The following is a 14,061-nucleotide window of genomic DNA, read 5'->3' as shown; positions in this document are numbered from 1 at the left end:
GAGGAGGCAAGGGGAAGAGACCAACCAAAGGACTTGTATGCATGCATATAAGCCAAATCAATGGACATGGACAACAGGGGGATGAGAGCATGAGTATGATGGGGAGGATGGGGGTTTAATTGGCGGCGGGGGGGGGGGGGGGATGAGGACACATTTGTAATACCTTAACTAATAAAGAATTTAAAAAAAAAAAAAAGAGGAGCTGTCAAATAGCATAAGTCAAGCAACTCCAAGTAAATTGGAACTTCTAGATCTTAAGGGTGAGGGAAACTTAGCAGTACAAAATAATGTTGCCCTGCCAAGAAACTTGTACTCAATGAACCATTGGAAAAGAGAACATCTTGATTATATTTATGTTTTAGAGTGATTAAATCAGCTTGTAATTAGAAAGACCACCTTCTCAGTTGTGTGGAAAATAGATTTCAGGGTGGAAGGAACTAGTTAAGACTTATAGTAGAAGAGGTAAAGTGATGAATTCCTGAACAAAGGCAATAGCAGTTGCCATAAAAATGATGGGACACATTTGAGTAATATTTAGGATGATTTCTAGCTTGTATTATTAGGTGCATAGTGGTGCCATTCACTGAGTTGGAGAATATTAGAGGGTTTAAGAAAGGGGTTAGATGAGTTAGGTTTTGGATATATTGAATCTTAAGTAACTGTGTATCAAGGTGGAATGTCCAGTAGGAAGTTAAGTTTATGGTCTGAACTTTCAAATCATAAACATATCTTGAGTTAGAGATATTGTGCTCTTTATATATATATATAAAGCTTGTGACTGGTCACTATGACACCCACTGTAGCTGGCCAACCAGCCCGATCAGGGCAAGCCAGCTGGACCCCACCCATGCATGAATTCATGCACTGGGGCTCTAGTATAATAATATAGATGTGTCACATATCTGTCATAATATGTGAATCTATGGAAGAAGATTAAACTTCCAGGAAAAATATGTAGAATGTGAAGAATGATAATACTGTACTTGAAATAGGATTTGGAGAACTGGCTAGAGAATCAGAGGAGGAACAAAGTTAGAATAATGTCAGCCCTAGCCGATTTGACTCAGTGGATAGAGCGTTGGCCTGTGGATGAAAGCATCCTGGGTTCAATTCCAGTCAAAGCACATACCTCAGTTGCAGCTTCTCCCCGACCTGGGCCCTGGTTAGGGCACATGCAGGAGGCAACCAACCAATATGTTTCTCTCACATCGATATTTTTCTCTGTCTTTCCCTCTCTATTCCACTCTCTCTAAAAATCAGTGGAAAAACATCCTCAGGTGAGGATTTTAAAAAGAAAAAAAGAATAATGTCAAAATAATATGGTCAGTAGTGTCTCACCCCTAAAAAATAAAGTTTGAAAAATATGTAATGCATTTATTTGGCATTGGAGTAGTTATTGGTGACTTTTGTCAGAGTGGTTTTAGCAATAGTGAAAAATGGGGAACCAGGTGCTTCTTAGATTCCAGTAAGGAAGGTGAAAATGTGAGGTCAGTGAATATCAAGTACTTGAACAGCCTAGTATGGCTGTGGCTTAGTGGTTTAGCATAGACCTATGAATGAGGTTGTCACGTTTGATTACTGGTCAGGGCAGGTTTCAGGCTCCATCCCCAGTGGGCAGATGCAGAAGGCAGCTGATTAATGATTCTCTTTGATTATTGATGTTTCTATCTTTCTTACTCTCTCCTTTCCTCTCTGAAATCAACAAAAATATTTTTAAAATAGGAAAAATATATATAAACTACTTGAATTGAATATAAGCTTGGCTGTGAAGGGAAATAGGCTTGAAAATTATTTCAGCTTCAAGAAGATAACTTCAATTTAGAGAAACTTGAATTATTTTAGGTTTAAGATAACAACATTAAAGAGAACTTGTTTGAAGTTATAGAAGAGAGGGGTGACATACCCAGGGTGAGAGAACAAGAGAAGATGGGAACAGGTTATAGCGATGAACTTTGAGAGGAGAAAGAAGAAGCTAATCCATAAACACTAGAAAAAGGAGACTAGGGAGGTTTATAGGGAAGTACAGGTTTAAATAATTTGGGGGTTCCTGTCTGATTTTTCATTTTCCTTGGAGATGTGTAGGAGGTTGGGTTATCTGCTGGCAATATTGATCTTTTCAAAATTTTTTATTTATGATTTGAGAGAGAAACATTGATTGGTTTTTGCACTTATGATACATTCATTGGATCCTTGTATGTGCACTGACTGGAGATCGAGCCTGCAACCTTGGTGTATCGGGATGAAGCTCTAACCAACTGAGCTACCAGGCCAGGACTTCAATATTGATTTTTTTTTAAATTAAATTTTATTGTTCAGATTATTATAACTGTTCCTCTTCCCCCCCCCCCCCCCCATAGCTCCCCTCCACCTGGTTCCAACCCCTCCATCTGCCCTTACCCCCCACCCCCCACTGTCCTCATCCATAGGTGCACGATTTTTGTCCAGTCTCTTCCCGCACTCCCCACACCCCCGCCCCCCCCCCCCGAGAATAGTCAGTCCACTCCCTTTCTATGCCCCTGATTCTATTATATTCACCAGTTTACTCTGTTCATCAGATAATTTATGCACTTGATGTTTAGATTCACTTGTTGATAGATGTGTATTTGTTGTTCATAATTTGTATCTTTACCTTTTTCTTCTTCTTCTTCCTCTTCTTAAAGGATACCTTTCAGCATTTCATATAATACTGGTTTGGTGGTGATGAACTCCTTTAGCTTTTTCTTATCTGTGAAGCTCTTTCTCTGACCTTCAATTCTGAATGATAGCTTTGCTGGGTAAAGTAATCTTGGTTGTAGGTTCTTGGTATTCATCACTTTGAATATTTCTTGCTACTCCCTTCCAGTCTGCATAGTTTCTGTTTAGAAATCAGCTGACAGTCGTATGGGTACTCCCTTGTAGATAACTGACATTTTTTCTCTTGCTGCTTTTAGGATTCTCTCTTTGTCTTTTTCTCTTGGCATTTTAATGATGATATGTCTTGGTGTGGTCCTCTTTGGATTCCTTTTGTTCGGGGTTCTCTGTGCTTTCTGGACTTGTAAGTCTATTTCTTTCACCAGGTAGGGGAAGTTTTCTGTCATTATTTCTTCAAATAGGTTTTCAATATCTTGCTCTCTCTCTTCTTCTGGCACCCCTATAATTCGGATGTTGATTCGCTTGAAGTTGTCCCAGAGGCTCCTTACACTACCTTCGTATTTTTGGATTCTTTTTTCTTTTTGTTTTTCCGGTTTGGTGTTTTTTGCTTCTTTGTATTTCAAATCTTTGACTTGATTCTTGCGATCCTCTAGTCTGCTGTTGGAACCCTGTATAATATTCTTTATTTCAGTCAGTGTATGCTTAATTTCTAGTTGGTCCTTTTTCATAACCTCGAGGGTCTCACTAGATTTCTTGAGGGTCCCACTAAATTTATCGGTGGTTTCTAGAAAATTCTTGAAAAACCTTATAAGTGTTGTTTTGAACTCTATATCCAGTAGTTTTCTTTCCTCCATTTCTGTCATTTGTGACCTGTTTCTTTGTCTGCATTTTTTATGCTTCCCTGTGTTGATAGAGTGGCTTTCTGTGCTAGGTGTCCTCTAGGGTCCAGTGGCTCAGCCTCCCCAATTACCTGAGGTGGACACTTGGTGCACAGTCTTGTTGTAGTTAAGCCTTGATTGTTGTAGGTATCACTGGGAGGAATTGACCTCCAGGCCACTTGGCTGTGAGAATCAGCTGTGTCTACAGTGGGAGAACTTCTGTGCTGAAGACACCCTTCTGGGGCAAGACTTGCTTCAGTGGGGCTTTGGTGCTCACTGAGTCTGCCCCCTGAGTGTGTCCCTTATGCATCTGAGGAGTTGTAATCTGGATGGTCCCACTCTGACCACTGGGTACACTGGCTCTTGGATTTCTAAGGAGGTGCTAAATTAGCCTCTGCCTGAGGCTACCCAGCAGGAGCTATGGAGAGATCTGCAGATTCCTCTTCTTTGTTTGGGGTTTGGAGGTGCCCAAATGAGGCCCAGCTGTGAAGCAATGCAAGCTGCTGTGTGGCCTTGGGCCTTCTTTGGGAAGTTCTGGGTCTCTCTGACCCAGCTGCAGTTTGTTAGGTAATTTTCAGATTGCAAAGGGCCAAGCCTTTCATGCCGGGGTCCAACCCCAGCAGGTCCAGGGGTTCCCAGAGGCATAGACGGAGTCGGCGAAGAAGGAATGACACAGAGACAGCGTTCAGTTGATCAGCAGCCTAGCCAGGATCTCCAGCCAAGTTCTGGTCTCGATCTCCAGAGAGGTTCTGCTTAGGATCTCCAGCCAGGTTCTGTAGCCATGTTCCCTCGCCAGGTTCTCCAGCCAGGTTCGGTCACCAGGTTCTAGTCAGGTTCTCTTGCCATATTTCTGTAGTCAGGTTCAGTCCAGGATCTTTTGCCATGTTCTCTCCAGCGAAGTTCTTCTGTCTGTAGGGAACGTTCTGTGTAGGTTCTGTCTTCTTAGTTCTGACTTCTAAGTTGTGTGTGTTGCTGTCTTGTTACATCTGTATTTATACCAGTTGATTAAATCCTATCAATCTCTATTACAAAGGTTAGGGCGTTTCTTATCTCCATTCCAGGGAGTAAAGATTATGTAGCTTAAGCATGATTGTTCATAGTTAAAGTGATTAATTACCCGCCTGGCACTTAGTTGAGGGGTTTTATTCCCTCCCTAACTTCAGGGGAAAATCCCTACCTGGGGATTCAACCTTTCTCGGAGAGGTGACCTTGGTTAAAACACAGCGCCAAGAAGGTGAGCAAACATATTAAGAACCGTATGCCATATATGCCAGGTCCCTTGAAACAGCAAGGATGGACCGGCTCCCGGCACTTTCATATGCAAAAGCCTCAATCACACTGTACATGCGCGCCTGCACGTGGTATTTTGTGGAAGAGCCACACTCACGGGGCCACAGTTTGCCGACCACTGCTTTAGAGTACGGGAAATAAAGTTTTGTTTGAAATTTTAATGCATTTTTGTTCCTTAATACTGTTTAATAAAGCTCTTGGAAACTGATAAAATCCTATGCAAATTTTACTCTATGTTTAGGCTACTATCAGTCTTAAGTTTGGGTATTTTATACTTAGGATTCATTTTGCACAAAGGGTCCTATGTAATAAAGATGGAATATGCAAATTAACATAGACAAAGTGACATAAAATTGACCCTCAGCGACAAAGATGGCAGCATCCACTGCTAATAAGGAGGGAATATGCAAATTGATGTGACAAAGATGGCGGTGACCGGACCAGGACACTTGCGTCATCGCCGTGGTGATGACGCAGGCGTTCCACCTTGCCCTGGCTGTTCCAGGCCTCTGGACAGTGCACGAAGGCGTGTAGCGGCCGAGGCCAGGTGGGACACCTGCTATGAGAGGGGCGGTGGGGCATGTCAGAAGCTACAGGATGGCGGCAGGGCCAGAGCAAAGGTGGAAGGTGGCGGCCAGAGTGAAGGCCCGGGTCCTGGGTGCTGGAGGGAAGCTGGTGCCAGCAGCCAGGGGAAGGAAGGCCTATTCTTGCATGAATCTTTGTGCATCGGGCCTCTAGTCAAATATAAGAAAGCTGTTATTTCTTGAGACAGCTGTTTCTTCTTTTTCATCTAATTACATTTTAAGAGCTATTATATATAAGATTATATTTGAAGAGGAACCTAATCCTGTTATAGAATGCTTAGTTGGAATTATATAGACTTACTAAAGTTGAATTTTGTGAGTAGGTGAATTGAGTGTCTGAATTATTCAATGTTAACAGTAGAACTCTAGCCTGTGCTTAATTGGTTTAACTTATCTCCTCTGTTAAAATAGGTTCCTGACATGGCAGGCTACCCTCACATCCGTTACATTTCATCAGGATTGGATGGAACGTCATTTAGAGGTCCTTTCAGGGGCAATTTTGAGGTATGTAATAAAATTAATGAATTTATTTGCCACAGAATCATTAATGTAGGTAGAAAATATATGTGTTATTAGTATTCACAATTGTATAGGATTGCCTCTGTGACTGCGCAATAAGGCAGAAGACGGTAAAATGTCTGAATTTCTGATATTTCTTCTAGGGACTGTGGTTTATAAACAGTATTAATCTTAGTTCAAAAATTACCGAAGGAGCCCTAGCCAGTTTTGCTCAGTGGATAGAGCGTCAGCCCAAGCCCTGATCAGGGCGTGTGCAGGAGGCAACCAATCGATGTGTTTCTCTCACATCGATGTTTCTCTCTGTCTTTCCCTTTCTCTTCCACTCTCTCTAAAAATCAATGGGAAAATATCCTCCAGGGAGGATTAACAAAACAAAACAAAAATTACCCAAGCATTTAAAGAAGAGTAAATGAAAATAACCTAATATAAAGAAATATAGAAATGTACAAAATCATAAATATCATATAAAGAGCCATACTATGAAATGTTGGGGACAGGGGCTTAATGCTTTTGACTAAGCTTAATTTTTATAAAAATACTAGAGGTCTGGTGCATGGGTGGGGGGTTCCCCTCAGCCCAGCCTGCACCCTCTCCAATCCGGGACCCCTCGAGGGATGTCTGACTGCTGGTTTAGGCCCGATTCCTGGCCTAAAAGTTAAACACTCCCCCACCCCCACCCCCCCAGCTTGGTCACCCCCAACTGCCCCCTCCCTGCTGGCCTGGTTGCTCCTAACTGCCCCCCCCCAACCCCCGCTCTGGCCTGGTCACCTCTTATGCTGGCCTAGTCGCCCCCAACTGCCCCCACCTCCACCCTGCTGTCCTGGTCGCCCCCAACTGCCCCTCTGCTGGACTGCTTGCCCCCAACTGCCCCCATCTGCCGGCCTGGTCGCCCCCAACTGCCCCCCTCCTCCCCCTGCTGGCCTAGTCGCCCCACACGGCCTGCTTGTTCAATCATTTGGTCATCCCTCACTAATCCCCCTGCTGGCCTGGTCATAGGCAGCCATTGTGAGGGAGTGAGGGTTAATTTGCATATTACCTCTTTATTATATAGCATTGTGGGAGGAAAAGAAATCTAAGTAATTTAGTTTTATAAGTAAATATCTCCTTGTTTGAATTTTCAGAAGAACAAATCATTTAAATATCTTTTAAAGTTTTATTTTGTTTCTTCATGTCAGTTTGTAAGTTAGAGTCAGTGGGACTTAGAAAATTGCTTGATTTGTTTCCCTCTTTTACTACAATGACTTCATTGTCTGTATCAGGGGTGGGGAACATCCAGCCCTCAGGCTGTATAAGGCCTTCGAAATAATTTGGTCAGGCCCTGCCAAGTCATTAGGGGTGAGTTAATTAAATGTTTGACCAAATATAGCAGGCTAATTTTTAAGTTTATAATTTTGTATGGCTTGAAAATTGTATTATAAATATCCAAATGGCCCTTGGCAGAAAAAAGGTTCCCCACCCCTGCTGTACATGCATACATACTGACTTACATAATACGATGTGGGAATATGTTGCTCTAATCTATAACAATAATTTTTCCATACCACTTTTTTTTTTAATGTGTATTTTTATGTCAGAGAGGAAGGGAAAGGGTGAGAGGTATAGAAACATCAATGATTAGAGAGAATCACTGATTGGCTGCCTCCTGCATGCCCCCTGCTGGGGATTAAACCCACAACCCAGGCATGTGGCTTGTGTAGGAATCAAACCGTGACCACCTGTTTCATGTGTTGCTGCTCAATCACTGGGCCACACTGCTCAGGCACTAATAGCTTTTTGAACACTATTTGCATTGTATTGCAGGTTTATAAATATGGAACTTTATTTCTTTTACAATATTGACAGTGCTGTTTAAGGAATAACCGTCCTGGTTTTTAATTCTAATTATTCTTCACCTTCAGGAACTGATTCATTTGGAAGAAAGATTAGGAAATGTCAATCGTGGAGCATCCCAGGGAACAATTGAAAGATGTACATATCCACATAAATACAAAAAGGTAAGAATTTTCTCTGTAAAACATCTACATTGTTATTAAAATGGATAAATTTAATATGGACCTTTTTTAGTTTGTGCATTATAACAAATACATTATTTATTATTAAGACAAAAATACATATACTTAAAAATATTCAAAGTATAAAAAAATATATACCCTGAAGTTTATTGCCCTGCTGACTGTTACCAGTCTTTCTTCTCAGAAGAAAAATAATGGTTAAGGATTTTTAGGTAATCTTTCAAATATTTTTATACATTTATAATAATGTGCATATGTATATATTTTTCTTCCAATTTGAAAAAAAAAAACACAAAGAGGTTGCTGTGCACATAGTTTGGCACATTCTCTTTTCATTCTGTATCTTCATTCACAGATCACCCATATTCTTTATTTAATAGCATCTACAGAATTCTGTAATTTAACCAGCCACTTATTTTGATGGACATTTAGTTAATGTACATTTCTAATATTCTATCCCCAATTCCTCATGTAGTAGTATATCAAGAAGTTATGAAATAAGTTTCTTTCAACAAACAATGTTCTGTGCTGTACAGAGAATAATAAATTGTGAAAATTATTCTTGTAGTTTTCATCTGTTTTCTAAGTGTATTAAGGGGGTATTAGCATTAAATTTAAGTCCTTTCAACTGTCTAAGCTAAGTACTATAATTAGCATTAATTAATTTGGATTTTTTTTAAACATTCATTAGTAAAATAAAGTTTATTTAGCTATGCTTATGATAGGACAGTGAGAGTTTATATTGGGTATCATCCTTTTTGTGGATTAAAAATAATAGATTTCGAATTAATGAATTTCTGTTAACTTTGATTTTGCTGCTGATTGATTATTTAAGGGTCATAATGAAACATTTAGTTGGTGATAGTCACTTAAGTCATCCATTAATTCATGACAGTTGAACCTGGGAAATAAGTTGTGGGTGAATGTGTGGTTTTGTTTTATTTTGTATTTCAAATAAATACAGACTTTACTCAGTTGTTCAATAATGTCATCTCTACTAACAAGGTAACAACTGATTGGTTCTCACAGAGGAAACTGCACTGCAAACAAGATGGGGAAGAAGGGACTGAGGAGGACACAGAGGAAAAATGTACTATCTGTTTGTCTATTTTAGAGGAAGGTGAAGATGTGAGGTAACTAGATGCTAATTATCTAAAATCTGTTGTCAAAACTGTACAAGAGATTATATTTATTTAAAAGTAGACTAGAAACTAAATAAAGATTATTCCTGGCATACCCTGTTACCAATCTCTGACATATAGAATTGGCTTCTTATAGTGAGTGAAAGAGTAAAAAGATTAAAGCCTCCATCTTGCCAATAAAGGGATGGGAAATATACTGCCTATTTTTGGGCCACACCATGAGTCGGCCATCGAAATTTTGTGGTCAAAATTGTCTTCTACAAATCTTGGGGAAAGGAGAATTTGAGACGCTTTTGAGGCTGAGACGGGGGAGATCCAGTTTAGCTCCATACAATTTATTTTACAGCATCTTTTTAAAAAAAATATTTTTATTGATTTCAGAAAGGAAGGGAGAGGAAGAGAGAAACATCAATGATGAGAGAGAATTATTGATTGGCTGCCTCTTGCACACCCCACAATGGGGATCGAGCCCACAAGCTGGGCATGTGCCCTGAACAGGAATTGAACTGTAACCTCCTGGTTCATAGGTGGACGCTGAACACCGGTTGGGCTATAGCATCTTTTATAAATGAATTTTATCTTAAAATTTCCTCTTAACTTGTAGGACTACTCTCTTCTTGCAACTCTGTGATTTAGAAAATGTTATTATATTAACTCAATATTAATTTTAGGCATTTTCTTATAATCTCTTAAGTAATTGTTTTGTTTCTAGTTCTTTTTTTCTAATGTAACATAATCCCATATATAAAGGTTCTATCTATATATATATATATATATATATATATATATATATATATATATATATATATATGTATGTAACAGAACCATATGGTAATTTTGTTGCCCTAATTTATAAGGATAATTTTGTCATATTTTTTTCAATTGGCCAAGAGACAAATATAAACAATTGTCTTTTATATCACATATAAGGTTTTTCTGAACATTGTATTTCCAATGAAGATTTATAAATATGGAAGATAGTTTTTACATTATTGACAATATTGTCAGTAATGAGTAATTGCAACACTTCTTTTTAGCTACAAATTTTGCAAACTATTAGGAAGTCTGAAAATGTATGACAACTCTTAACAGTAGATGGAAATAGGAATGGGTACTTAAGTCAGTAACTTATATCCCACTGTTAACACTTAGATTTAATATTACCCTGAATTTTTTATTTCTCAGTTTCTAATTGATAACTTAGTGTAGTGTACTTAAGTAAACATCTCCTTTTAACCTACTTTTATAAAAGTAGCATAGTATTAAGTAAATGTAACAGTTAATGCAACAGTTATGTTGTAAACAATATATTAACCTTTAATCAATCATGTACTTAAGTTTACTATGTAAAGATCCTCTAGATAGAAAATAATATTGATATTAAATCCCTTAATTAGCATGACATGGCTGCTAAATATTTATAATATGAATTCTGATGTTTTTGAGAGAGAATTAAATTATATATATTTAAAGCACTTCAATAATGTAATGATTTGTAATGATTACATAACAGAAAAGGTACTGGCAACTTCAGTGTATTGGCGGCTCACATATAGAAACAAAAATAGCATTAATTGCCAGTGTAATTGTTCTTAAAATTATTGAGATATTACATGATTTGGTTTCATTGCTGTGCAATTATCTTGTTCATTTATACATTGTATTACTTAGAGTGTTAATTTAATATAGGTGTAACTCTTATTAGAGAGGTGTTTTATTGTTTTGAATGGAAGAGGAAGATGTCTAATAACTTAAAAACATTACAGTTACACGTATCATTTGTTTAAAAGGAAATGCCACATGCAGTTGTCATAAAATTAATTTTGCTTTTTGTTTTGTTTGCCTATAATAGACGCCTTCCCTGTATGCACCTTTTCCACCAAGTGTGTGTTGACCAGTGGTTGATTACCAATAAGAAGTGCCCCATATGCAGAGTGGACATTGAAGCCCAGCTGCCAAGTGAAAGTTGACACCATGTTTCAGAACTCTTGCCCTCCCTCTCATTCCCATCCTCCCGGTACTGCAGTTCAACCAAAGATGGCATGACTTACCTGCGCAGATTTGGAAGCCTTGAACTTAGAGTGCTGGCTCTGCTATATGGTACAACTAATGCTAGACCTACAGTTTATGTATACAGTTGATTTTGATGTATTTATAAAAGCTTTTTTTCTAGATTTGACATTTTTCCTGTATCATTTTACTGTATTTTTGCATGGTTCCTTGTATTGCATTTCTTTGCACATATTATGGGCTTGTGACCCTAAACTTGCAGGCAAGATTAGCTGCTTTAGTAAGTAGAATTTTGTGGTCTTTTTGTTTTTTACATAGTATCAGGTCTTAAGAATTATGAATTTTTTTTATCCATTACTAACCTTTAATTTAATCAATCATGTACTTTAGTTTGATGTATAAAGATCCTCTAGAAAATGATAATATTGTGTATTAAGACATTCCTTAATTAGGACAAAATGGCTGCTGTATATTTACAATATGGAGTTCTGAGTTAAATACCATCCTTAATACTGGGAACAGAATACAAACCATATTCAATCAGATGCAGGTGGTATTCACATCACCAGTGATCAATAGAAATTTTCTTGGTGTATCCTTTTCCTTTCAACACAATGCAGAGAGTTGATATTGATATTATACATTTAAACTGCTGTTCTGATTATATTTATCTTTTTCCTACTTCGTTTAAAACTTTATTTCCCTGGTTCAGTTTTTGCTGCTGTGAAACAGCTCTGATAAACACTAAATATTAATTTCAATTAGCTGGATTGTACATACTTGCAGATTTAACAAAATTTTGGGGAAATTGAAGAAGACATGTAGAATTTGTTTAGTCTTCTGCTAAGCACGTGTAGTAAAGATATCTGCTTACACTGATTTTGTACACACATTCAGTCAGGATTTAGAATTGCAGTCATTAGCAGTTATCTATGCATTCATACTAAAGGTCCCAGGATCACTTTTAAGGGATTTTTATTAGTTTAAAGATAAATAAAGTTAGCTGAATCTACATGTCTCTTGTTTTATTTCTCTTTAAACTTGAAAACAGTAAATCTGCAGATACTGTGAGGCACAAATTATACTGTCAACCTACTGTTGCTCTGATTTTAGACTCCCACTTCATACATTAACCAAGAGTCGATCACTGATTTAAAATTTTTAATTTCAATAGTTAAGATTTACTGCATAATATAGAATATAAAGTTAAGTTAACATACTAACATTTCTCCTTTGGAGAAAGTTTTAATCCACTTCAAGATGCATATTATCAAGATGCTTTCATATACAGGATAGCCTAATTTTATTTGTTTAAATATGCTTAATATGTCCCAGATTGCAAATGCATCAGTCAGTAACATCACTGTCTGTATGTGGAAGACATGTTCCCATGGATCATATGTGAAGATGTCAATAAGCTTGCATTAAGCCACCTGCTTTGTAAGTGGATTGATTAATAAATAACTTATATTTCTATTGTCTTTGTGTTTTATAATTAGTTTTTGTAAAACAGTTTACATTAAACATCTTGGAATTCAAAAATAGTGATCTCTCTGAAGTTGACATTTGCATAATTGACAAGTGCAAATTTGCTTTTGGTGTTTGTATTCATTTAGTTATGGCTATTTGTCTTCTTTTGTATTATTAAATGTTACACTGTAGTAATTGTCAATATCAAACATGCTTCAACATAGTGTGTGTAGAGATGGAAGATGGACTGTGGTAAAGAAATTTGGATATAAAATAATATTTTTAAAAATACTTGATTAAGCTGCAGATGTAGAAGGGTGGAGGGCAGGGCCTCGGGGAGGCCAGAGAATGAAAGAGTGGTGATGTCTGCCATCTTACTGGGGAAAAGAGCAAGTAGCCTGTCTTCAAGGAGCCTGTGGTGGATGTAGGACTTTGCCACTGGAAAACCCAGGGTCTGTGCCAAGGGATAAGATGGGGAGAATTCTACATAAAGGACTCCTCTTGATGTTCCCAAAACACAAAAAGTGCAGATAGATTTCTCTATTTTTTAAGATTTCATCAGATTTAGATGCACAACTACCTGTTGACCTGTTCAATAATTGCTACTGAATTTTTATTAGATAAAGCCTTATTATTTTAAAATTTATTTAATGCAAGTATTTGTGGCATAAACCTGAATTGTTAATGCAGGAGCTTATAAGGTACTGTAGTTAGTTAAAGGAAAATGTGATTAGTAATGAACAAGTAAGGAAGAAAATTTTTAATATTTTAACTTTTTGTGCTTTGTTTTGGTGTTTTACATATTTTGCTTGCATCTTATGTCAAAATGAAAATTTCAGTGATAGTTGTCCAAATATTTTAAAATTCTTTTGTCAGCAAATCCTTATTTTTATTGTTGTTAATATGCAAGTGATAAACTGATATTTGAAACATTTTTCTTACTCTGGTGACTTTATTTTAGCTGCAAACACACTTCATCAATTGAACCATAACGCTTTGACATACAGAAAACTAGCTCTGTTTTAAAAATGGTATTTGTAATACTCAAATTAAAATATAAACTCTGTGGACATTTCATTATTAGTGTTTCATAAGTGGGAATAGTTTAATTCCATAGAAAATGCATCCTGATTTTTTACTTAACTTACAAAACCTCTGGAAACAGTAAATTTTCTTGTTTATTCAAGACTTATCCAATATGTGTCAAGATATTGGATATATCAAGATCAAAATATCCTCTGAGTTATAGATTTCAGTAATTTTCTTCAATTAAGACTTATACCCAAAACAAATAATTCTTACTGAGAAAGTTAAATGTTACCAATTTTGTGGTTGGGCCTACTAGGAACAGTCTCCTCTCTCCTGTGTATCCTGTCATAGGCCACACAAATGATTTTTGAGATGCTTTAGTGTCAGACTTACTTGGGCTTTGAATTGTGCGGCTTTGAACAACTGAAGCTTTCTGAGCCTCATTTTTTAATTTTTATAAAACAGAAGTTAGGTTATTAGAATTAAATGAGATAGT

General features: G+C 37.3%; 1 protein-coding gene across 10 annotated transcripts in view; it reads left to right on the top strand.

Annotated features, from left to right (window-relative positions):
• Nucleotides 1-12,547, top strand: part of RNF111 (ring finger protein 111) — a 105,590-nt gene extending 93,043 nt beyond the window's left edge. For 6 of the 10 annotated variants that reach the window (XM_059699702.1, XM_059699696.1, XM_059699718.1 and 3 more), the window contains 4 exons: nucleotides 5,795-5,887; nucleotides 7,801-7,896; nucleotides 8,920-9,047; nucleotides 10,909-12,547. In XM_059699702.1, the coding sequence (XP_059555685.1) occupies nucleotides 5,795-5,887; nucleotides 7,801-7,896; nucleotides 8,920-9,047; nucleotides 10,909-11,026 (435 nt within the window). In that variant the 3' untranslated portion in view covers nucleotides 11,027-12,547. The remainder of the gene's footprint in view (nucleotides 1-5,794; nucleotides 5,888-7,800; nucleotides 7,897-8,919; nucleotides 9,048-10,908) is intronic. The other 4 variants (XM_059699713.1, XM_059699710.1, XM_059699706.1 and 1 more) reach the window with 2 other exon arrangements.
• Nucleotides 12,548-14,061: the final 1,514 nt, after the last annotated feature.

Source organism: Myotis daubentonii, chromosome 1, assembly GCF_963259705.1.
Source record: "Myotis daubentonii chromosome 1, mMyoDau2.1, whole genome shotgun sequence".
NCBI lineage: Eukaryota > Metazoa > Chordata > Mammalia > Chiroptera > Vespertilionidae > Myotis > Myotis daubentonii.
The sequence above is the reverse complement of the archived record's forward strand: the minus strand, read 5'-3'. Positions and strand labels throughout refer to the sequence as shown.